Below are 25,190 nucleotides of genomic sequence, written 5' to 3'. Positions count from 1 at the left end.
TTAATTCCATTAAAAGTTATAGACTACTTTTGATTCTCACTGTATTACGGGACAAAGTGCGTCCCTTATTAGCTCAATACGGGACGTGTTCTTTTGTTTCGAAATACGGGACGATTCCGTATTTTAAGGGACGGTTGGCAACCCTAGTCAGGAGAACCACCGAGATAATCCATCCACGATACAAGGTTAGTCACACTGCGGCATGGGCTGGGCTGTAGGTACATCGTAAGGGTTTAAAAACTGAGCTTTAAAGTGATTAGCAGTAATAAAAGCCGAGAGAAGCCGACAGTGATCACTGACTGTTTTTAGGGGCTTGTTGAGATTAAATGGAACAAGATACCAAGCATTAAAACATGTTAAAAACACAACAGTCTTATTAAATGCAGACTGGGCCCGGAAGCAGGATTCATAATCTTATCACTTAAAGACCGGACAGCGGTCATGGAGGCTAACAAGTGCTGCCCAAAGAACATCTGGATTAAGCCATACGGCTTCAAAGTTTTGGTGCTTTACAACAAACGCTCTCAGTCGCTGTTGCCATTGTCAAGCATTAGCCGCATAGACACCAGTAGTTTTCCGTCACTCTCTCGTCCTCGTGTGACAGATTGTTTTCATCTTCAACTAAACTAAGTGCTGGTTGACTATTTGCAACGATGCAACTGTATGACGTCACTACCCAGAGTGCATCTTTGCTTTTAACTTAGCGTATAACAGGTATTTGTAGAAATTTAGGTCATATACAATCATAGACTGTACCTTTCCCTTCCATACTGCAGCTCCTCTTGGTTCAGGTCTTGAATCTGTGTGGGGTTAACACAGAAAAAGAGGAAGAATCTGATTAAACTTAAGAGTTCCTCATTTAAAGTTAGTTCTTTATTCATACAGTACTGCATGTAGTTACACATTTGTCCCTATTTACAACAAGCAAATATTTAACCATACAGAAAGAAGTTATGTTCTTTACCTCTTACAAGATTTAGTGTGTTTGGTGCTGAACAGGCCATGTTTTAGAACACAAAACAGCTTCGTGCTGTGGCCAAAATCCTGTTGTGAACATGACGGGTGAACCACAGTTGGGGACAGAATAGCGAATGAACTGAAACTCGATATGTGACTGTTAAACTGAGCAGAATTACAGATTTAAATGATAACTCCATTCAGTGTCACCGTAATGTCACAGTTTTCCCCCCAATGCAGTTACTTATATATAGTTTTTATAAATGTCAACTAATCATGATTCATAATTGAAAGAGGTAATATTTTGAGCTCAAATAATGGTTTTCTTAGTACCTTCTTCAGAATGAGCACTACAACTTCATTTTATGAAACCAGTGCAAAGTAGACTTAAATCACCATATCTTTAAACAGAGCTGTTTTTCTGGCCATCTGAATGTATTGGCTCTTTTAGCTGTGATTTTGTTCTCTCCCAACTCCTGAGGGGAGTATCTGGATTTATACATGGCATCGTGTTTGGTGAGCAGGCCATGCTTTAGAACTGGAAGCAGCTTCCTGTTGTAGCCAAAATCATCAACATGGTGAGTCAACCACAGTTGGGAACAGGTAACAATCACAATATGAAACTCTGGTAATCAGAGCAAAGCTGCAGAGTTAAGTGATAACTGTCACGGGGTGGGGATAATGTGGACCCAAAGAAAAACCTGTACTTCAGCTTTGAGGATGTCCACAAAGGCTGCAGAAGACAAAGTCCATGAATAGAAACAGGTGTTGAGTAAGAATAACAGGTGCTGAGACAGAAAGGCAAAGAGAAAACCGAGGCAGTAAATACACACACGTTTATTTGGGTAGTGGGGAACACATGCGTAAAAAAACCCAAACAGGTGCAACAAATCAATGGAAACAAGCTAAATGAAGTAAAAATAAACACAAAGCACAAGAGCCAACAGAGGGAAGCAGTTCAAATATGTTTCTGAAACGTGCACTGAAATGAACTTAACCTGTTTGAGCCTTTTGTACCACATATCTTTAAATTGTTATTAAAAAAAACATATTACATAACTCATAACAATACAATGTGAGTTAGGGTTTTTCTTTCTGCTTAACAAATAATAGATGGGTCCAAAAGCTTTTTATAGGGCACTCAGATGTCTGTGTGAGGTCAAGATACACACCTGTTTGGATAAATCTTTGACCTATGCATCTCAGACTAGTGGGTTGTCTGTAAAAGACTGAACAAAAAACCAACTGAACTCATTCAACAAACCAGCATCTAAAGCTCACTGACAACCACCCCCCTCTCAGTAAACATTGCTTCTATAAAAGTGAACTCTTTAGCCCATTTACACCAGGATTCAAACATGTGGTTAGAAGGGAAATTATGGCATCTGATTACATCTGTGTAAACTATCATAAGTATAAATTTTAAGGAACTATTACTGTTACGACACTGTTCATTCTTGTACAGTATGTATATTTATTTCTTTGGTTTTATTAAATATAAACATAGGTGGCATAGATAAATGACTCACAACATCTATTAGATTTTAGCGTGTTTTGTACTTCTGTGAAGATATATAACGTTTTAAAGTTCAGTGTATTAGATTTACAATGAAAACATGAGTGAAAACACAGGATGACAAAACAGCAAAAGAAAATAAGTAAAAACAGAATTCAGTGTCACCAACATCACAAGATATTAATCTCTATAGGAATAATAAAGAAAAAAAATCTTGATGAATAAAATCCAAACAGAGAGCCAAACTCGGCTATATTCACTGAGAATCCTAAACTCAGATAACCCTGGGACCATGACAAAACAATATGACATTACAAGTGACACTGATGTTCTTTGAATGAATCTTCTATCCATATGTAATGCACTTAAGGTTGTTTTTGTAAAAGTGAAGCTGCAGTTTGAATTCTTCATCATTTTCTCCCGGGTGTCTATATTCGTCGTATATAGAACTTTGGCTGTTGGCTGTTTTGGGTTGATGACCAATGGATACGTGACTACATGATGCAACCAGCAAAGAGCCCAGACCATCCATAAAAAACTCTAGAGTTAGAAATTGGAATTTAATATTTAACACAAAATGCTCTTGCTGTCATTTGTAATATAAACTTCTTTGAGATCTGGACCTACCTGAATGTGCTACTCGCTGTAGCTTAGGGTCAAAACCAACTTTCTGTACAGCATCTGTACGAGCCAGGAAGAAGTTGACTACTCCATTAGTCAAAAAGCATTGTGGGTAGCCAGGAAGTGAGTGGAATTTCCCCTGAGACTTTCTGTATAGGCAACCACCTTCATTTTCCTTTCCTTCCTCATATATAAGAGTAAAATAAAACTGGTTCTCTTCTACAGCCCCACCAACCTAATACGAATAAAGAAACACAACATCTTGTTACAAAATGGCTAGTGTTTCACTGCAAGCTCCAATATTGTTCAGTCGATGTTCAGGTAGACACTACTTGTCATGCTTGTTTTTGAAAATCAAATCTAGAAATGAGACTAGTCTTTCAGGTAACCTATGCATCTGTCCAGAAGCTGGTTCCACCAACTTTACTTTATTGTGCGTGGTCATAACTGCTCATCTGATCTTTGTTAATAATAGATGTTACAGTAAACCCAAAAATCTAGAATAACCTTTGTCTTCATTGATTATAAAGGATCTGCTCCATGCAAGTTATTGTGAAGTTAAGACCCCAAACGTTGGCATGCTACATGGTCCAAAAGGCCTAACTAGATCAGATGTAATAAAGGAAAAAAGGATTACATCAGTCTAACATGTGTATTTTATGGGTGTATTATATTTACATTTTAATGTTCTATTCAAATTATTTTAAATAAACTGCAAATGCTTTATGTGAGCTATTTCATTCTCACCACATCCAGTTCAGGGTTCGCCTCCATGACCTCCACAAGCTTCTCTATCTTTGTCTTCTCTGTAAACACAAAATCATCATCCACCCACAGGAAGTACTTGGTGGTTACCTGGGAAACAGCCAGATTTCTGCCTGCAAACCAGCCCTGAGGAAGGAAACATCTTTCACATCTTAATCTTAACATTTTAATCTTTTACACTGTGGTGTAATGGTGCTCTCAAGTGATCAATACAATAAAAGTCATTGTAAAGCAACACTGTTTTTTGTTTTATTAGCAAAAAACAAATTTCATCCATCCACCTTCTTCTGCTTATCCGGGGCTGTGTCACGAAAGAAGCAGCCCAAGCCTCCCTCTCCCCAGCCACCTCCTCCATGTGAAGGAGCCCTACTCTACTCTGAGCCCCTCCCGGATGGCTGAACTCCTTACTCTATCTCAGGGAGAGGCAAGCCACCCTTCGGAGGAAGCCTATTTCTCATTCTTTTACTCACTACCCACTGCTCGCGACCATAGGTGAGGGTAGGGATTTAGATCGACTGGTAAATTGAAAGCTTCGCTTCTACACTCAGCTCACCCTTCACCACAACAGACCAGTACAGCGTAAGCGGAGTGGCACTCCGCCCTTTTCCTGCTGAGGATCATGGTCTCAGATTTGGAGGTGCTCATTCCCACCGCTTCACTCTCGGCTGTGAACCGTTCCACCATAGGTCAGACTTATTTTAAATTCATACATACAAGAATCTGAATTATATCTGAGATTTATCTGGTTTTGTAGAAAATTCAAACTGACAGTTTGTACCAACATTGCATATTTAGTAAACACAACTGTGGTTCCAATTCTTGGATCTACCACACATACCTGTGCTGGAGGCATGATGTAATATAAGATGTTTTCTCTGTGAATTGGCTCTGGTTCTAAGCTGTCATCTGCAATAATCACTTTTATGTTGTTGTAGAATTTTCGGATGCTATCCAACAACACCTTCAGTTCTCTGTAGCGCAGGAAAGTCTTTGTGGTGATGGTGACTTGAGAACTAATGTCTAAAAGGCAAAAGAAAGCAAATTATTTTCACTTTTCTTCAGTCAATAGAAAAATTAAACAGCAGAACAGAAAAAGGTCAGAAGAAAAGGATACACACTGATCTTTCCTCTTCTCTCTGTAAGATTTCAGTCATAAGTTTTACCTGCCTACACACCTAGAGCAGGCTGTATCTGGTACTGTGGGATTATAATATTATTTTATGCCATGTTAGACCCCTAATTAAAGATTGTGAATTATTATGTAGTTTTAGTTTGCATTATTCTCCTGAATTAGAAGAAGGTGATAACTATTGCGTTTGTTAAACTGATTTGCATTACATTAGACTGCTGATTTATTGTGAATGAATGATATTGTTTTATGATGCATTATACTGCTGAGTTATAAGAAATACTGTTCGCAGAAAGTCATCGCCTTATTTGTCTGATTAGAAGAGAACAGAACATGCTGGAGTTTTCTGCCCCATCTCAGCAGGAGCAGATAAAGAGGGAGCCAAGGTCGTAGCTTAGGCGCTGTGTGAGAGAAGGCATGTGAATGTTTAGGCTTTTATGATTAGGTGGGGGCCACTAGAGGCTATAAGAGTTTGATCAATGCTCCACTATTTTGAGATCTGATGCTGTCTGCGTACGGTGTCCATCTCCCACGCGTGTGATCATTAAAATCATCGTTTGACTCAACCCGGCCGGACCAGTGTTGTTATTGTGGTTTTTCCTCTTGTCTCCATCCCCAATATTTGAATCCGTAACAGTTTGGGGGCTCGTCCGGTGGTATTGGGGTGGAAGTTGGAGGTTTGGACGGTCCGAGGTTGTCGAACGGACAGGCACAAGCCAGTGGTCTGACGTGAGTGGGCATAAGCCGGCTTATACAAAGGTAAGGCACTACCTGTTGAATCTATTTCCAAAGTGTGCCAAATTGGACATGATAAAATTAAAGTCTACTCACTGAAATTACTGGAAAGTGACAGTACTGAGTATTTAAAGCAGTTGGACTGCTGATTGAAGTTAAAGCAGTTGGACTGCTGAGTGAATTTAGTTTGATAGGGAATTGGTCATTTTGTGGGTTAGAGTCCCCGTTGGTTTTAAGGTTGGACCTGCGTCAGTCATAGTCTTGTTTTGGGGTGTTGACTGTTGTTTCAAAGTATTATACATTTTTCAAGAACGGCAGTTGGACTGCTGAGAAGCGCATAGCCCGGAGGTTACGCTCCCTCCTGGCCGAGGAACGTGCGACCTTGACCTGTCGGCGAACAGGGTTAGTTCAGTTTGGCTTGACTGTGGGGTACAGGGCATCCTGGAATAAGCTAGGAGTTAGAGTCTCTTTACCGTTTGGTATGAGTATGTGCGCTTTTTTGGGCAGCAAAGGTTGGACCTTGGGTGCTGGACACTTTTAAATTGAGTAAGGGACTTTAGAGACAAGGCCAGAGACTGTTGGACAGATACTGGTTAATTGATCACAAAAAAGTTGGACTTTTTCGGTTGGACCGTTAACTTAAATTTGTCGAAATTGTGTAGGCGCTAAAGCTGTCAGGCCTGAGAGTGATTGTAAATATAAGACGTCTTTGTAATATAAAATAACAGAGCTGTGTGTGAGACTGTGTGTGAGACTGTGTGTGACGTGCAGCTGCAGCGCTGCGAGCTATTTTTAGACGGTGTGTGAACATGCAAATGAGGTGGCTGCTGTGAAGCGCACAGAGGACTTTTGCTTCCTGTTTAGCGGTGTTTTTGAGTTTTATAATTATGATTTGCAAACAATGATACATGCCTGTAATTAAAACGCTGATTTTGCTGATTATAATATTACAAATAAAGTTTTGAATGACTACGCTGAATGTTTGATGTTTGGCTGGGTTTTGATATAGAAGAGACAAATCGTGCATGATCTAGACCGGCACTTCAGTCGGCAGAGTAAGATTGAGTGATAAATACAGCTGTTATTTGTTTCAGTTTTGTGGTGTGAAGCAGGATTTATAAGATTTTTAAGTGACTCTTGGTTCAGCTCAATAATATAAGCAGTTACATTTGATTTACTTTTAGTTTTATCATAATATAGGGTGTGATCAAGCACGAATTTCAGCACTGGTGGTGGTGTAGTAATTTCATTTTACTTAGATAAAAGGCATGCTTATTTCAGGGTCGTGCTGAATTGAAATTTCACCTATAGAGGATCTTCTTTACATGAATTGCATTGGTCACAGTGAGTACGAATAGATGAGTAAATACAACGAATTTTCTTGAGGGTGTGTTTCTAGGGATAATTATGACTGGTTTTATACATTCATATTGAGGACGGAGGATTGTGGCTGAGAGTGTGGAGAGAGGACATGAAGACGGCTTTGCAGCTGCTGGGTGGAGTAGCTGTGTGTGTCATATGAAGCAGTGTGTGTGACAGGAACTTTGCATGCCCATAAAAGGCAACTGCCTGACTGTGTGAAGTATGCACCAAGAGAGAGAGATAGTAAAATCTAGGCAGATGAAGCGAATGGATGTTTTCAGAAAAGAAATACTAAGTGAATGTTTTAGTGTGTTAATACAGGTGGATTTCTCTCAACCTGGAAACGATGGCGGTGCGTGCACACGCAGCGGCTTCTCTCTCTCCCAAACAAACTACTTTTTCGTGTTTTTCGTCCTGTAAGTTGCAGTGTTTTTGTAAGTCATTGTCGCGTCTATCTGTGTGCAAGCAAGGATATGCCCGAACACTTCTTCTCGACATCGGCAGAAACAAACTTTTTAAGTTAAACTCTGTGGACATCGAGAAGCTGAAAGATCTGGGTCTGCTCCGAAGGCCTACTCAATCACCGACCTCCACTCCTGCACTTCGCCCACAATGGATGCGCCTCAAGCGGTGTGAGAGGAAGCAGAAGAGGGGTAAGCGCGGTGGCATCCGAGCTAGGCTAGCGGCTAGCCCACACAAACCCGCCATCCCCTCTATCGTTCTGGCCAACGTACGCTCGCTAGAAAATAAACTGGACGACATCCGACTGCTACGTTCATCTCAAAGGAATGTAAAGGACTGCTGTGCTTTTGTGTTCACGGAAACATGGCTCAGCGACAGTGTCCCGGACCGCGCCATTCAGCTCGACCAGCTAACATGCTACCGTGCTGACAGAGTCATCGTCGCGGGAGGTAAGACCCGCGGGGGAGGACTTTGTGTTTGCATCAATGATGCCTGGTGCCGCGATGCTGTTGCGGTCTGCAAACACTGCTCACCAGTGCTGGAGTTCATGGTTATTAAGTGCCGACCATTCTATCTACCGAGGGAATATACAGCCATACTACTGTGCGCTGTGTATATCCCTCCCTCCTCCAATGTCAACAACAGGAGTGAGGCACTGAATGAACTGTACCAGCAAATCAGTGAGCAGCAGACAGCCCATCCTGATGCTTTTCTCATCCTGGCTGGGGATTTCAATCATGCAGACTTAAAGTGCGTGTTTCCAAAAATACAACAACACATAGACTTTCCAACAAGGGGAAATAACACACTGGACTTTGTTTACACCACCCAGAGAGGAGCTTACAAAGCTTTTCCCCTCCCCCACCTCGGCGCCTCAGACCATATCACTGTCATGCTAATGCCTGCTTACAGACCGCTCGTTAAAGTCACCAAACCGGTTCGTAAGCGGATACAAGTGTGGCCAGAAGGGTCTTCAGAGGCTTTACAGGACTGCTTCAACACCACAGACTGGAACATGTTTAAGCAGGCTGCCACCTATAACAACACCACTGACCTCCAGGAGTACGCAGAGACTGTTACTGCCTACATCAACAAGTGTATTGAGGATGTAACAGTCACGAAAACCATAACTGTCCAGGCCAATCAAAAACCATGGATGACAGGAGAGGTCTACAGGCTGCTGAAAGCTCGGAATGTTGCCTTCAGAGATGGAGACGAGGCGAGCCTGAGGACAGCTAGGGCCAACCTTTCCCGTGGCATCAGAGAGGCTAAGAGACAGTACTCCAGGAAAATATCTCATCACTTCAAAGACAGCAGAGACTCACGGAGCCTGTGGCGGGGCATTCAGACCATCACAGACTACAAGCCCCCACCACAGACCTGTGATAGCACTATCCCCCTGCTGAACGAGCTGAACACTTTCTTTGCTCGCTTTGAAGTCCAAAACAGCACCACTGCACAGAAGACCCCACCCCCTCCTGGTGATCAGGTGATGACTCTGTCCCCAGACAGCGTGAGGAGATCCCTCAGCAGGATCAATGCACGTAAAGCTCTGGGTCCTGACAACATTCCTGGTCGTGTACTGAGAGACTGTGCAGTGGAACTCACTGATGTCTTCACAGACATCTTCAACATATCACTCATCCAGGCTGTGGTCCCCACATGTTTTAAAGCCACCACAATCATTCCGGTTCCAAAAAAGTCATCTCCCTCCTGCTGTAATGACTACCGTCCTGTTGCACTTACTCCCATCCTGATGAAGTGCTTCGAACGACTAGTCATGCAACACATCAAGACTGTCCTGCCCCCCTCCCTGGATCCCTTCCAGTTTGCGTATCGGCCCAACCGCTCAACCGATGATGCTATTTCCACTGCACTCCACTCAGCACTCACACACCTGGACAAAAAAGACTCATATGTTCGAATGCTGTTCATAGATTTCAGTTCAGCATTCAACACTATAATCCCCCAACAGCTCACTCAAAAACTGGTCCAGCTGGGGCTCAACACCTCACTGTGCAACTGGCTGTTGGATTTCCCCACCGGAAGACCTCAAGCAGTACGGGTCGGCAGTAATACATCCAGCACCATCATTTTAAACACGGGGGCCCCGCAGGGATGCGTGCTGAGCCCCCTCCTCTTCACTCTGCTGACCCATGACTGCACTCCATCATACAGCTCCAACCTCTTCATCAAGTTTGCGGACGACACAACGGTGGTGGGTCTCATTACCAACAGGGATGAGACCGACTACAGAAGTGAGGTGAGACGCCTGGCCACGTGGTGTGCTGACAACAATCTCTCTCTGAATGTGGAGAAGACAAAGGAGATTGTTGTGGACTTCAGGAGAATGCACACCCAACATGCTCCTCTGACCATTGACGGAGCGTCTGTGGAGAGAGTGAGCAGCACCAAGTTCTTGGGTGTGCACATCACAGAGGATCTCTCCTGGTCGTACAACACCACAGCACTGGCCAAGAAATCACAACAGCGTCTCTTCTTTCTCCGCAAACTAAGAAGAGCAGGAGCACCAGCCCCCATCATGCACACTTTCTACAGAGGCACCATCGAGAGCATCCTGTCGAGCTGCATCACTGTGTGGTTTGGAGCCTGCAATGCGTCCTGTCATAGAACCCTCCAACGCATAGTGAGGGCTGCAGAGAGGATCATTGGTGTCTCTCTCCCCTCCCTCCAGGACATTTACAGGACCCGTCTCACTAAAAAAGCCCTTTGCATAGCGGCTGATCCCACGCACCCAATGCAAAGCTTCTTCAAGCTGCTGCCGTCAGGGAGGAGACTGCGGAGTCTCCAGGCCAGGATCAGCAGACTGAAGGACAGCTTCATCCATCAGGCTGTCAGGAAGCTTAACTCCCTCCCGATTCTGCCCCCTCTCCCCTCTCTCCTCCATGGTCTCACTGAACTCTGTCACATACACACACACACACACACACTCTCTGACTCACTCACTGGCCTGCACCAGTTACCAGTCACCTTGTGGAGCATTGGACTGCCATTACCTCATAAGACTTTGTTGTTACACTATCTCTTACCGTACATTACTAAATCTCCTTTTGCACTATTTGCCTATTTGCACTACTCGGTTTACACTCAATGTCATTTACCCTTACTTGAATATTGTATATTGTATAGCTTTCTTGGTATAATCGCATTGTATTTATTTAAATTTTTACTTTTTAATTATTTTACTTGCATTTTTTAATCACTCTCTTATATTTAAATGTTCTTTTGCTATTTCATCTAGGGTTTGAGAGTAACGAAATTTCTATTCTCTGTATGTCCTGTACATGTGGTAGAATTGACAAATAAAGTTGACTTTGACTTTGACTTTGACTGAGTACAGCGGCAAAAGCATAAACAGAATTGGGACGACAGACAGACCAAGCTTTGGCTCAAAATTACAGCTTGACCTCACTTTGTCCCCACCCGTAAAAGAAGCTTAAAGGACATCTTCTCCTCCAGTTATTGGTTACCATCACTGGAAATTTTCAGGCAAGTTTTTGGCTGAATTGTTATTGGCACCATGTGTCCCTGAATGTCACAAGCAGGCTCTGACTCCTGGCTGAAGACATGGAGTGCTGTTATTTAAGGTGGGAAATCAAAATTTGGGAAACAAAATGTTTTGTTTTTGTTTTGTTTTTTCTCTTTATGCTTGATTACAGGCTGCTTTGTCGGCCCGGAAAGCCGAGGCTGACCTGGACTCCTGCTCTCCCCCTCTACCATCTTTGCTCTCTCCTCTACCATCTTTGATGTGACCCTGACCAAATGCTACAGCAGCTGGACCCACAACAACAACCTGAAAACGTCAACAGTGCTGCAGGAAAACGATCTCATGCAGCGGAGACGGAGAGCGTTAAATCCAAGGCCCGTTTCACTACACGGGGGAGATTTCCGGACAGCTTCAGCTGACAGAGCTGTGACGAGACGCCCATTAAGCCCGGAGGAAAAGTGAGGCCGAGCAAGACAATGCTGACCTTAACAACTCTGCATTAAAACTGTGCAGGACAGTGACGAACCAACACGGATGATCGGGCAGCAAAAAGGGCGTGCCAGAGACAGGAGGAGTAACTGAGGTCAGAAGGCACCTCAGAATGGACAAAAGCACCAGAAGAAAATAAGCTGAAGGCACAGGTGTCGGGGCTCGGCCAGGAGCTGACCTCTGAGAAGAGCCGAACAGCAGAGCTGTAGAAGGCTGTGGAGCAAAGCAAGGAAAACATCAATAAACTTCAATCTGACGTGTATGGAAAAGACTCTGAGGCTTCTGCCCTCAGTAAGAGCTCAAGGCATCAGAGCAGAAACTGAGCATGGCTCAGGAGGAGCTGGCTGCTAATCGAACCCATCAGTCAGGCTTGGAGTCCCAGACGCAGGACTTGAAATCAGGCCGGAGCTTGCTGGAGCAGGAGGTCGCCAAACCTGACGAGAAGCTCCAACAGCAGGAGCAAGCCCTGAAGGAGCTACAGAAGCAAAAGGGTCAAGTTAAGGAGGAGCGGAACAAGGAGAAGATGCAGGACACTGGAGAAAAGGACTGCCTCAATTGGGGCCAGAACCAGTATGGATAGAACTTTGAGCAGCAGCACCAACGGATGCAAACGGACTGAAAAGGAGGAGGGCAGGACCCCAGGGCACACCTCAGGCCGTGGTTTACCCAGAACACCAGAACAGGAAAGTGATGAACACAAACACACAAACACACAAACACACACATCTACATGCACTGACTCAGAATGAAGAGAAACACACATATGAACACATCTGCACTCGTTGATTGAGTGAGAAATGACACACACACGCAAATCGAAATGCTGATTCAATTCACTGAGAAGTGATCCACACACACACACACATGCACACGCTTGTGCAATGAAGAGTGACACACACGCTGATGCAATGAAGAATGCTTTACTAACAAATGCTGCACACAAACATCCCCAAATACAGAATCTGTTACAACAACAAGAAGCCATTGATTGTTTATTGGTTAAATGCAGTTCATGTCACCCAGAAGGCATTTGTGTAGATTTAGGGGACAAGGTCCAAGGCAGTTTGGTTATGAAAACAATGTCTGTGCCTGTGCTTAAGGCCTCCACTGAATTGTTTACTGTGCTTCACACAGCCTAATAAGGAGCAGTGGTACAGAGCGAAAATGATGAATTAACGGTGTGAGTTTTATTTCGGAGCACCACATTGTTGTGAGTGAGATTTAATTGAAGGAGGAACACACTGAAAAAAAAAAGAAAAAAAAAAGGGGCCAGCCCTTGGATTTACGTAAGCATCTCGCGTGTGTTTAACACAATTGCCTCAGGCTTTAAAGATCTGTACCAAATCCAACAACTCAATTTGTTCTCATTGAGATGACACGATACAATCTAATAAGAGTGGTTAGTTGCTGAACTCATGGAATTCACAACACCGCATAAGATTTCAAACTACAGGAAAATCACTGGAGTTATAAGAGGCAGACAATGACACACACACCACATGCATGCTGTTGCTATTTATTGTGGATTAACCTGTCAAGGGCAAGAACAAAAGAATTCTGCATCAAATACAGGAAATCATAGCTTTCCTGTATTTCCTGTATTTCCTGTATTTCCTGTATTAGACTCAATACTTGAAATGTGCAATTCACTTGTATTTTTATTTTTTATTCCTATTTATTCTATTTATCCCCTTTGTATATTTTATTTATATTTGTCTCTGTATTTATATATGTGTGTGTGTATGTGTATATATATATATATATATATATATATATATATATATATATATATATATATATATATATATATATATATATATATATATATATATATAACAATTCTGTAACTGTAACTTTGGTCGTTGCTGTGCTTTTTTTGGAAGTCGAATTTCCCAGAGGAACCCACCCGAGGGATTAATAAAGTTCTATCTTATCTTATCTTATTGTTGGCATGCTGGTTAGTGCTGTTGCTTGACAGTAAGAAGCTCCTGGGTGCAAGTCCACAGTCTCGCTAGTTTGCAGTGGTTTCTCTCTGGGTATTCTGGTTTTCTGCCACAGTGAAAAGTCATGCAGTTATTAGAGCTAGGTTACTTGATGATTCTAAATTATCCATGAATGTGTAAACGGCTGTTTGTTTCTATCTGATAGACTGGTCAGCTGTCCGGGGTGTACCCTGCCTGGCAACCTATCACTTCAGGGTTATTTCTCAGCCCTGGTGCAACCAGGATAAAGATAGGAGGATGGTAGTTGTTGAAGACCCATTCAATTTTTATGGCAACCAGGATCTAGACTTTGTTGAACCGTAGGCAATATGAAGACAACATGTAGTATTTAAGTGACCAAGTAGTATTTGCATAAAAGTTACTGAATAGTGTTGAAATAAAATGACAGAATTGTGAAGAATTAGAATATTACAAGAGCTCAACTTACTCCATCTGAACATGTTTCAATCGTGTTTTATGAACACAAAATGCACAGGTTTACTGAATATGAAAAGGTTGTGTTGATTTAACTCAGTTGTTTAAGTTTCTGCCAAAGCAAAGCATTTGTGTGCAACCAGTGTCCACTATTGAATTAAGTCAATTCAACATGTGTTTGTCAGTGCAAAAAGGAGTTACGGTACCTGTATTCCTACACAACATTATCCCGGGAGGGAGAAAAACTTTCTGGTGAAGTTTTGGTTGATTTTTGGGTTTTGCTTGACACTAGGTTGATTCTATCAGTGAGGTTTGGATTGTTTTCTTTCTCTAAGAAATAGAAAGATGGTTTTATGCTTGGACATGTTTGCAATAGGCCCCAGTATTTGTTATTATATGAGTATTTTATTGGTTACGTTTGTTTTTGCCTTTGTTACAGTGCACTGAAATAAGAACATCTGAGAGGTGTGATCCACCGGTGGTGATATTTTGGTATTTTGTGAGCTCCTGATTTAACAAATCAGCTCTTTAATCCAGGCCTGAGAGATTGAACTTTAAAGCGCTATAAAATATTCTTACTGAAAACAGTCGCAAAGTATTTTTTTCCATGATTATAATGGGCTTGGGAGAAATTCCCTTATATGGGACATTGATCACATGAGAAGTCCTGAGCCTAAAAGGATTGCAGCGAGTCAATCCAGTCCAAAAAACAAGTAACTGTTTTCCTTTTAAAATGATGACGTCATCTTGCTGGTGAGGGAGGCTCGAATAGGTTGCGCGTGAGACTCCACTATCAGCAATATCTGGTATGAATGTGTGTGTATGCATGTGACTGGACTGTGAAGGACTGACGACTAAAAGTTTTAACTGACTTGATACTGAGACAAAAACGGTGCCGACTTTAGGATTAGTAAATGTCCACAAACAAGTCACCCAGCCTGTAAAAGAAGGGTGGAGGTTTTGTCTTGCTTTGTTTAGTTTTTGCAAGAACAGAAGAATGACAGAGACTAAAGGGGGAGGCTGTAGCTTCACAGGAGTGTGAACTGCAGACTGAACCCTTTGGTTGCTAATTTTGAGTTTCTGATGTTTGCATTAAGAAAAGTGTGTTTTAGTAGCTGTGTTTCGATTAATATATCACATTATATTGTTGGGAAGGTTAAATGCTAAAGTGAAGAAAAGGTTTGATTTCACTCATGACTGAACATGTTATTATTAACCATAGCGGGCCACTGTTAAGAGTCAATTAACTTTTATAGAGGAAAAAAAAAAGCCAAAAAACTCTATTAATATCTACTGATAACAAGGAAATGTTAGGCTTGTCACATTCAAAATGGAGATATGTAATGATAAACACTGGTCCCCGTCTTTTAGGTCCTTTCATTGAAATAGTTAATAATTTAGAAAAGTAGAGATATAATCGACAGGGGCATGTGATAGGAGGTGGTGCTGCACAAGAACAAGAGCAAAATGAAGAAAAATTATTGTGTTTAGCTTTGATAAATTCAAATTAAAATGTACCATTACACTCAGAGGATCAATATGAAATTCAATATATGCTAATTTTGTGTGTGAGCACATGACTGATAGCTGTTCTGTCCTGAGCTTTTGTTTTTACAGCACCCGCTTGACCACACCAACAGTTTCTCGCCACCAACAGGGGGTACTTGCAAAGAATAGGGAGGAATATCATCAAAACTGGGAAAGGTAAGCCCCGAAGGGGGTGATGACACCATAAATTTCACTTATGGTCAAATTCTCAAAATTTGACCCCAAACTTGAAAAATTCTTCAAACATTTAGAGACAGAGTGGATAAACATAATGTCGCAAACCACATAAGGATGGAGCATTTGAATCGATAAGATGGTGAAATAACACGCAGGAAAAATATTGACCATGTTGATTATGTTTATTCCAGTGTGCAGAGATTGGCTAATCTGACCAGGAAATGTTATAAAATGGATTGTCGGAACAGTCAGCGTTAAAGTCACCTTTGACAGTCCAGACCAAGGTTATTATCGTTAACAAAAACTAACGAAATAACGAAAACTAGAAGTGAAAAAACATTAACGGAAATAAAAAGAAAAACAAAAAAGGAAAACTAACTAAAACTGTAATGAGTGCTCACAAAACTAACTCAAATTAACTGAATTTATAGCAAAAATGTGTTTAGTTTTCATTGATGTGTGCGTGTCATACAATAGTCAAGGGTGAAGATAAAGTTTCGTTTCCAGATTTTTTTCTTGCTGTCTCATTATGCCAGCAGGTGGAAGCACGTTAGTCGAGTCGTCTGTGACGCTGCTCCGTCCACGCGCAGAATCATGTCAGGAAAAGTCGGGAGAAAGCGCCAGAGTCCAATTTGGGATTACTTTGAGTATGACTGTGCTTTGGTTAAAGCAAGTGTCTTGTAGTGGAAAGAGACAAATTGAGGGGCAAATGAGGGACATTTCTAAAGGGAAAAATCCCACAAACCTTAAAGTGCACTTGAAAAGCTCACACAAGAAGGCTAACCTAGCTTACCTTGAGAAGGTAAGGGAGCACACTCAACCCTCATCCCCAGAAAACAGAAGCTAACCCCATGCAAGGCAGCGTGATGCATCCCGAGACAACAGGACGGGGATATCTACATAACTGTGTGAGTCAGTTGCCTTCAAAAAGTTTATCAATTCACTTGAACCAAAATTACGAACACCCGGTGCTGCAAGAGTTAATAGTCTCAATACCCAAGGATAAGCACAAGAGCATGACTGATATGATGAAACTGGGATTTTGTTACACTTAATTACTGCAAACACAACCAAAACTAAACTGAAACTAAGGATTTTCAAAAAAAAAAAAAAAAAAAATAGAAACTAAACTAAACTAGCAAACAATTGGTAAAAACTAATTACAACGGACATAAAATTGAAAGTCTGAAGTCGAAACTAAATAAAAATAAAAACTAATGAAAATTGCAAAACTATTAAAACCCTGGTCCAGACTGAGATGGCGTTGGACATCTTCAGGGCGGAAAAGGGTTGGTGTGACCGAGGTGTGGTTTGGCTTGTTGTATGTATATTTTGAGATCATGTGGCTCTGGATGGACCAGTTACCAGGGCATGGAAGGAGGGTGGACTCATTAAATGAGGAGAAGGAATTTTCTGGGATTGAAGATCCTCTGGGTGAGTGGTTGACTAAAAGCATGCATAAAATAAAAGCTATTTTTCATTATTGATTGGTAATAGATTGATAATTGGCCACATTTACAGCTGTATTGACTTGTTGTGGACGCAGTCTACTTCATGTTTAAGCACTCTAATTAACAGATTGAAAATAGTGACATTAAAGGAAGAGTATGCAGCGTCACCCCGTCAGACGCCAGTGACGGTGGGGCTCAGTGATGAATCAGGTGAGCTGGATTCATGGCTGATTCAAAACTAAGATTCCCCTGCTGTGGTCAGTGAGGAGAAAACAGGGGGAAATAAAATTTAAAAGAGGCAATTATAAACGTTTATGTGTGAAGTTTATAAACGGGATAAAAAGGGGGTGTTTTACTGTTATTTCAGCATCAGCATTATTGTTACATCAGAATCATATAACAAGCATTGCATTAAACATTTCTTGAAGCTATTGACATTACATTAACATTTGTGTCCCAGTGATTGTTATAACCTCAGGTTAATCTTCTATTTACAGGTGTCGGGATAATCATATGATCTTTCATTGCAGGTGTAACCATGATCATTTTTATACATATTGCAGTTTGTTGCTCATTATAGAGTTGTGTTCAAGTTAATAAGGGTTAAAAACTACAGTCAGCGCGATGTTTGGCTGATCTATGGACTGGAGTGACTTTGGGCGTGGAAGGCCGCACGCGCTTACATAACACTGATATCATGCTTTTCTTTGTGATCTTTTATTCAGTTATATCTTTTGCTAAGTTTTAAGTAGTGGCAGTTAATTAAACGACATTTATTTAATATTACATACCTGATTCAGAGCATTACACACAGATCAATTTAACAATCTGCAAAACCTTGTAGCCGCAATATTGGGTCTCAATAAGGGACAGTTGGCTCCAGGAGATAGGTGGGAGTCAGTGCCTGTCCTCGAGGAGGAGAGAATGTTTCTTTGCTGTGTCTAAAGTAGTCAACAGGTTCATATTGAAGTGAAGTTCATATTATTACAGGTTATGTTTCTTGGCAATTCTGCGGACGCAGGCTCTGGGCGGAGCCAGGAGTTGAACAGATCTAACATGACAATTAAATTGATTTCATTCCCTAACACAGGATGACGGGACTGGAGCAACGACACTGGGTAGGAGAAAGTCTGATACTTTCTAAGATATAAAGTCACTAACCTTTTCTTTTAATTTTCTAGCTCCGTTGGTTTGACACATGGGAATGTGTCAAAAAAGGGGGGGAAGTCGAGTTTTAACATCAAACAAGGGTTATATGAACATTTTTATGACTTCATTTGTGTTTTAATAATTTAGGTATGATAAAACTTAAGCTAATAGTGACCCAAGAGGTTTCCGGACTTTTTTAGAGAATCAGGGAGAAGCATAAATCATTATTTCCAAGTTTAAGCATTAATCATTAAAATGAACTGAATAGCGTTTAGAAGATAAAATGCCTGTGTTCACGAGAAGCTGAGTACCACACTGGAGAGGAAACCGTGGGACAGGAGGCGGAAGCAAACACATGATTTTTGTGAAAACGGGGGTCAAATGTTAGAATTAAAAATGGCTAATTTGTTTTTGATGTCTTTTGCTAAAATGAGTGGTTTTAATAATTTTCAGACACACCTTGCAAATGTGCTTATAATGAGTTGGCACTCGGTCTTTTGAAGGTCATAAGCTTCGTCCGGACTGATAAAGTGTAGGAAATGCCTTGAGTGCAGAGGGCATAATGCAAACACGCACTTACAAATAATAAGCATTTCATGACTGAATCTTGGTAAAAAGCGCACTCCTACCTGTCCCTATGTCGTACAGGACTGGTATATGAGGCTGTTTGATGGCAATGGGGAACACCGCTTCATGGTTTTCAAACTGGAATGTGGCTATAGAAAAAATGGAGAAAACAAAAGTAAATTAAGAAAACACTTTTCACTGTTACCTGAATCCGCCTGCATTTAATGTTAAAGATGTTAGAAGTTTACATTCAGAGCAAAGAGAAAGCCATTAACGCTCATAAACAAAAGAACATACAGATATCAAAATTTGAAATTGTAGGTCATTTATCATTTCTTACCAAGGTCTCCAGTGTTTATATGGTAGATAGTGCTGGTATACGACACTTTGGCCAGCAGGTTGTTGAGGATTACCAGGTTATTGGATTCAATTATCAGTTTGTTCTCACCAGAACCTGTGAATTAATAAAAAAATCAAGAATTTCACAACAGTCTTACAATAACTTGGTTAATATGTTAATGTGTAAGAGCCAAGCAACTTCGTTTTGTGTTGTAATGATCGTATAACATAGTATGACTATCATACATGATACTCAATTTTTACGTGTCTAAAGCAGTGTGAAAGTTTGCTTAGCCAGATCAGCTTTACCCATATTTGCTTGACGACCACTAGGAAAAGGAAACATTTTTACTGACCCTTCCATGAAACAGGAGAGTTGGGCTAAAAAGAACACATCATCAAATGCCCCATACACCTTAGAATTTAAACTATTTAATTTTTTCACCAGTTTATAAATAAACTTTAGTCCTGACAGTCAATTCTCACCTTTAACTGTCACGTCTTGATGTTGTATTTCAGTTGTGAGGATGCCTTTAGACACACTTAAGACCACCTACAACAAAAAGACCTCAATAATGTGAAGCAGAATATTGATACCTATACAATCATCTAAACAATAATAGCTACACTAAGCTGTATATGAAACAGGCTTAAGTTACTCTGATTTTCTTAGGTATTGCAGATTGAACTATGTCTTAACTATATACCCTTACTGGTACAGTGTGCAGATAGTGCAGAACACAGGTTTCACAATCAGGTTTCACAATCAGAAAGCATTTCAATGAAAATCATGTTTGTTATGAAATATTTGATGACAATGGAATGCCTTTGGCTATGGAGGTACAGAAGGTCATCTGCTAATTGGAAGGTTGGTCGGTTGATCCATGGCTGTTCCTGTTTGCATGCCAAATATCCTTGGGCAAAAGACTGACCCCAAGGTGCTCTCCAACTCTCTCAGAGTGTGAACGTTAAAGCATAGCGTTCTTGTGTGAATGGGCAGATTAGGCATGTTTTATAAAGAACTTTGAGTGCTCTAGAAGAGTAGAAGGCGCTATATAAGAAACACTACAAATGCCTATGGGAATATCTACTAATTTGATATATGAGGAAAATGAGGAAAATAGCATGGAAACTGATGCTAGTTTTTTTAAATGACACTACTGCTAAATATCCTTTATGATCACTGAGATTGAACTAAAATCACATGACATGTTTAAGACCTGGTGTGGGCAGGCCTTTTTAGAAAGCTGTTTCTGATTTTGCTGATTATGTATACCAGTCTATTTGCTACAAAGTTACCAAGTTATTTGAATAATAGTATGCAATATTTTATGTAGTCCATGCCATAAAATCAATCTTGGCAAACTGAGATTAATATATTAGATTAGCAAGATTAACACCAAGATGGCTGCTGTAAAATAATAATGATATAAAAAAAAAAAAAACACGTGTCTTGTCCATAATCAGTTTTGCAAAATTATCAATGTAATTTTTTTCTGTCCTTGTTTCACAAAGAGAAGGATCCAAGCTAGCATCAGCTGTAGGATCACAATCGTTGCATTTAATGACATTTAGGGATTTGAAAGTTAAATACATCAGAATCCCCCTTGAAGTGTGAACTTTACACTTTCAGCAGCCATCTTGATTAGACCAGGCAACATCAGAATCAGAATCAGAATCAGAATACTTTATTGATCCCTGGGGGAAATTATTTTTTGTTACAGTGCTCCATTTTAAACCAACATTAAGACAAGACAGACAATACGCTAACTAAGAATAGTACAATATATACATATATATACATACATACATACATAAGTCACTTATAAATAAATATTTGGAAAAGAAACATCTACTATGCTTTACCATCAGTTAGATATGAAAGCTTGTTTCCACCACTGAAAAAAGTATTAATGAATTGATACTTTTTGGCAACTGATTGGCAAAAATGATACAATTTTGAGTTATCTCAGAATTGTGACTTTTTCTCAGAAGTTAATACGATGAAAATGCCTAACTTGAAATTTTGAGATAATAACACAAAATTTTAAGATGACCAATTTGACTTTAAGACCATCATTCTTACTCATAGATGATCGTTTTTTGTTTTTTTGTGGTGGAAATAAGCTTCCATAGTGGCATCAGTGTCAGAAATCCCCAACTCATCTGTGATGTCACACCAACCTTGTAGCTCTTTCTTTTTTCTGCATGCAGCCCTAAAGCTGGAAATGAAATCAGTTCTTTCATGAGAAGACACATAATTAACTCAAATTTAGAGTTTACAACAAGACTAAACTTTGCAAAGCAAGTAGATTAGGTAAGGCAAATGGTTTGGGGTATCCAGATTTATGTTTTCTAAAAAGTGTTTCACACATTCATACAGTGCTTTAGACTCTATAGTTTAAACACTTTACCTCGCATGCATGTTCACTTAAGAACCACCTGGTAATCTAATAAGCATTTTTTTGGGCAGTGGGAAGGAGCCAAAAAAATCATGAGAAAACCTACACAGGCCCAGGGTACAGTGAACATTCTAGGAGAACATGGAAAACCCCACGATCCTCTATATAGAAATCACTTAAGCCACAGATCAAAGTGAGATTAATTTGGCGGTGTGACGTTGTAGCCATGCTAACCACACCTTCCCTAGCTATTTCAGTAGCTGCCAGGGCGAAGAAGAGGTGTGCAGAGTACAGCCACACAAATGCAATAAATATGTGGGGGAGCACAATAAACATGAGCTTCCCATGTTTGATCGTGCACACAGGGATTATTTTGTCCACGATCATTTCATTCAATTTAATAACAGTAAACAGTAACAAAGTGCTCTGTATATTAAGCCCAGTATACCTGGTATGACAGTGGAGGTCAAAGGCTGCACTGTGTAACCCTGGATAGGATACTGCAGAGGAGAGTTAGGCAAGGCAAACAACAGTCTGGACAGTACTGAAGTTGTCCTGTTGAAGAGACGAGGTGTGAGCAGAGGAAAAGACAGATTACCTTCTTGACTTATAACATGAAATACAATTGTTCAATTTCTGTCATTTATATTTGACACACACACACACACACACACACACACACACACACACACACACACAGTAGACGATTAAATGGTCAAAACCCACAAGTTTTATACTGCTGTTCAATTCATGACATGCTGATGCTTTGGAAAATAAAATTTTCCAGCATTCTATCCATGGAGCTGGTACCTGTTTTTGTTCAGCTGAAACTCCCTAGCTCGTCGCTGCTTTAGCTCCTCACTTTGCTCCTTAGGGAGGTGATCTTTTAGGATATATGAGTCTTGAGGACAGGTGCAGGAACCAGGTAGAGGTCTGGTCACAGATGACCTGGAAACATGGCTGTAGGATAAAGATGCTGAAGAATGGCTGTTATATAGAAGTCCTGTATGGTTAGCACTCCATTCTTTAATACATTCAGTGTTTGATTAGTTTGCTGTTCAGTTTCTAAAGACCCAACCTAGGGAAGTTCAACTTGATCTCTTCTCTAACTCCAAATCATAATGTCATCTGCAATCATCCAAATCCATGTAAACTCCTGGCAGGCCTCATCCATCAGACTATCCATCACCATTGCAAACAGTGGAAGGAGCTCAGAGCTCATCCCTGATATATTCCTATCCCCACATTGAACGCTTCAGTCACTCCAACCGCACACCTCACAGGTGTCCCACTGTCTTCATACACATGCTTCTCTGTCCTCATTAAATACAAAACTTTCTCTCTCAGCATCCTATCATGTTTTCTTTCACATCATAAAAGACACAGTGCAACTCTTTGACAGATTGACCTCCTATATAATTCTCCATCATCAACCATCCAAATACTTTTTGAGGCACTTGATATAGTTTGCAGGTATATTTGAATGGACATGCAAGACAAAGCAGGTTATAAAAAGTGTGTTTCATGGTATTGATATTGACTACCTGTGCCTGCCTGTCATTGCTTTCATTATTGTTGAAACTACTAATATGAATATGAAAAAGGATGGTATTTCTTTGATCATTCTAAACAATTTATTTTAGAAATACTGCTAAAAAATATCAAATGTTACATAGAATAAATTAGAAGCAGGCAGAATTCATATCCACACACAGAGAGTTGGTTTCCAAAAGTTGATTCTGTTCATCTGGACGTAGCGTTTTGTGGGAGAAACATTTTGTCACTCATCCAAGTGACTTCTTCAGTCTCAGCTGACTGCAGGTTGGGGAAACCTGCAGTTTAGTTACCTGGATGATTGAGCATGCATCAAGACAGAGAGTTTGTTATACCTTCGTTCTGGTGTAGTGGGAGTGATGTTGGGTGGCTCTCCACGATATTTACTAAAATCTATGAAATAGAACGCCATCAGGATCATCAGGCAAACAGCAAAAAGCAGCTGAAATCTGTTGAAAAACATCTGTGGAGACAGACATACGCAAAAGCACTAATGTTATAGAAAGTTAACAGAGCCCTGAGCCTGGTTCTGTTGCAGATTTCTTCCTGTTAAAAGGGAGTTTTTCCTTCCCACTGTCGCCAAAGTGCTTGCTCATAGGGGTCATATGATTGTTGTGTTTTTCTCTGTATGTATTATTGTAGGGTCTACCTTACAAGGTAAAGCACCTTGAGGCGATTTTTGTTGTGATTTGGCGCTGTATGAATAAAACTGAAGTGAACTGAAGCTTGCCTATTCTGCTTGATTTTAATAATATGATGCCTTCAACTGTCAAGTTATGCATACTTGTTATTTTAGTCATATTTTACTATTTTACTATTTAGTTGTAAGTTTTCCTTGAATGTTTTGAAAAGTGCCTATAAAAAATAAATAAAATGTATTATTATTATTATTATTATTATTATTATTATTATTATTATTATTATTATTATTATTATATTGGACTCAAAGCACATGCTTTCAGTGCAGTAGCTTTCTTTTAGTGCAGTATTTGATTGCTCCTTGGCAGAATCCTCTACCTCTAATTCAAATGAGTCTTTTCTAAGTAAAGGGTACATCTGACTTAGAATAAGTACTTATTACATTACTTAGCCATGAGTGTAAATAAACTACACTAAAAATTCTGTCAACTTGCAACAATATCAAGAACAGAAGCGATTGTAATGGGTTCCAGTTAAAGCCAGAAAAACTGGTTTAAGATGTGACTGCTTTTGTCTATAGTGTAAGGCATCCCCTCCTTTTATAAACAGGAAGGACAATCAGTGAGAAAGACAGAGAAAGCTCCTCTGCCTGGCTCCTCAGAGAAACCCAAAATAAGGGTGAAGAACACGTGAACATAAGAATTTTCAAATTCTGCTAATTGTGTGGATGTAAAATCTGATATATAAAAATCATATAATATTGAATTCAACACAATTCATTTAAAAACAATGATGAGACATTGACAAACAAACATATTCCTCTCCACTGGGGACGGACAATGTAACATAATCTCAAAGCCTCATGTTGAGGTACTGTCTAAAAAATAGCAGTCAACAAATACTATTTCCATTTCTGACTACAAGGTCAATACACATAAAACTATTCTTGTTTCATCATATACAGATTAGGAATGTTTTTCACGAAATCAGAATATGCATACTAGCAGCTGCCTCTTCTCTCACTCACAAAATGCCTGTTATGGAGGAACAGAAACCTGAGAAACATTGAAAACAATGTGTTTGTGCTTGTCACAACAAGACTTACGAGAGTAGCTCATGTTCAGCCACTACGATGAGGTAATGTGATTGCGGAGATAAACTTTAGCACCAATTTCTTCCCAGTAAAGTAAAAGTTGGCTTATAATACACAGCTTTCCTGAAAAGCAGCAGCGTTTGTCTTTCAAAAAACAAAATCCAGATATGTCAAATATCCACTAATACTTATTTTAAGACAGAGCCTGAGGGGAGTCCTGTTGCCACCTGCATGCGCACCTCAGTCAAATAGCCTTTATAGTTAAAGCGTGAACACGGTTCTCCACTATGACAAACTTCCGCCTTGTGAA

General features: G+C 40.3%; 1 protein-coding gene across 7 annotated transcripts in view; it reads right to left on the bottom strand.

The window, feature by feature from the left end:
- LOC146575433 (beta-1,4 N-acetylgalactosaminyltransferase 2-like) overlaps positions 1 to 25,190 on the bottom strand; it is a 37,626-nt gene that overhangs the window by 6,768 nt on the left and 5,668 nt on the right. For 3 of the 7 annotated variants that reach the window (XR_014892120.1, XR_014892121.1, XM_085270151.1), the window contains exons 2-12: positions 23,484 to 23,611; positions 22,405 to 22,554; positions 22,043 to 22,149; positions 21,377 to 21,414; positions 19,679 to 19,745; positions 19,194 to 19,307; positions 18,916 to 19,002; positions 4,698 to 4,879; positions 3,842 to 3,985; positions 3,101 to 3,329; positions 757 to 800 (exon numbers count right to left, since the gene is read on the bottom strand). Coding sequence is in view for 5 of the 7 variants with exons in the window: in XM_085270151.1 (XP_085126277.1) it covers positions 757 to 800; positions 3,101 to 3,329; positions 3,842 to 3,985; positions 4,698 to 4,879; positions 18,916 to 19,002; positions 19,194 to 19,307; positions 19,679 to 19,745; positions 21,377 to 21,414; positions 22,043 to 22,149; positions 22,405 to 22,554; positions 23,484 to 23,611 (1,290 nt within the window). In the remaining 2 variants the exon portion in view is untranslated. Of the gene's footprint in view, positions 1 to 756; positions 801 to 1,778; positions 3,014 to 3,100; positions 3,330 to 3,841; positions 3,986 to 4,697; positions 4,880 to 18,915; positions 19,003 to 19,193; positions 19,308 to 19,678; positions 19,746 to 21,376; positions 21,415 to 22,042; positions 22,150 to 22,404; positions 22,555 to 23,483; positions 23,612 to 24,892; positions 25,122 to 25,190 lie in introns of those variants that run through there. The other 4 variants (XM_085270149.1, XM_085270147.1, XM_085270148.1 and 1 more) reach the window with 3 other exon arrangements.

This window comes from Mchenga conophoros, linkage group LG4 (genome assembly GCF_057382185.1).
Source record: "Mchenga conophoros isolate Kocher_MC1m ecotype Shallow Benthic linkage group LG4, M_conophoros_male_GT1.1, whole genome shotgun sequence".
Taxonomy (NCBI): Eukaryota; Metazoa; Chordata; class Actinopteri; order Cichliformes; family Cichlidae; genus Mchenga; species Mchenga conophoros.
The sequence above is the reverse complement of the archived record's forward strand: the minus strand, read 5'-3'. Positions and strand labels throughout refer to the sequence as shown.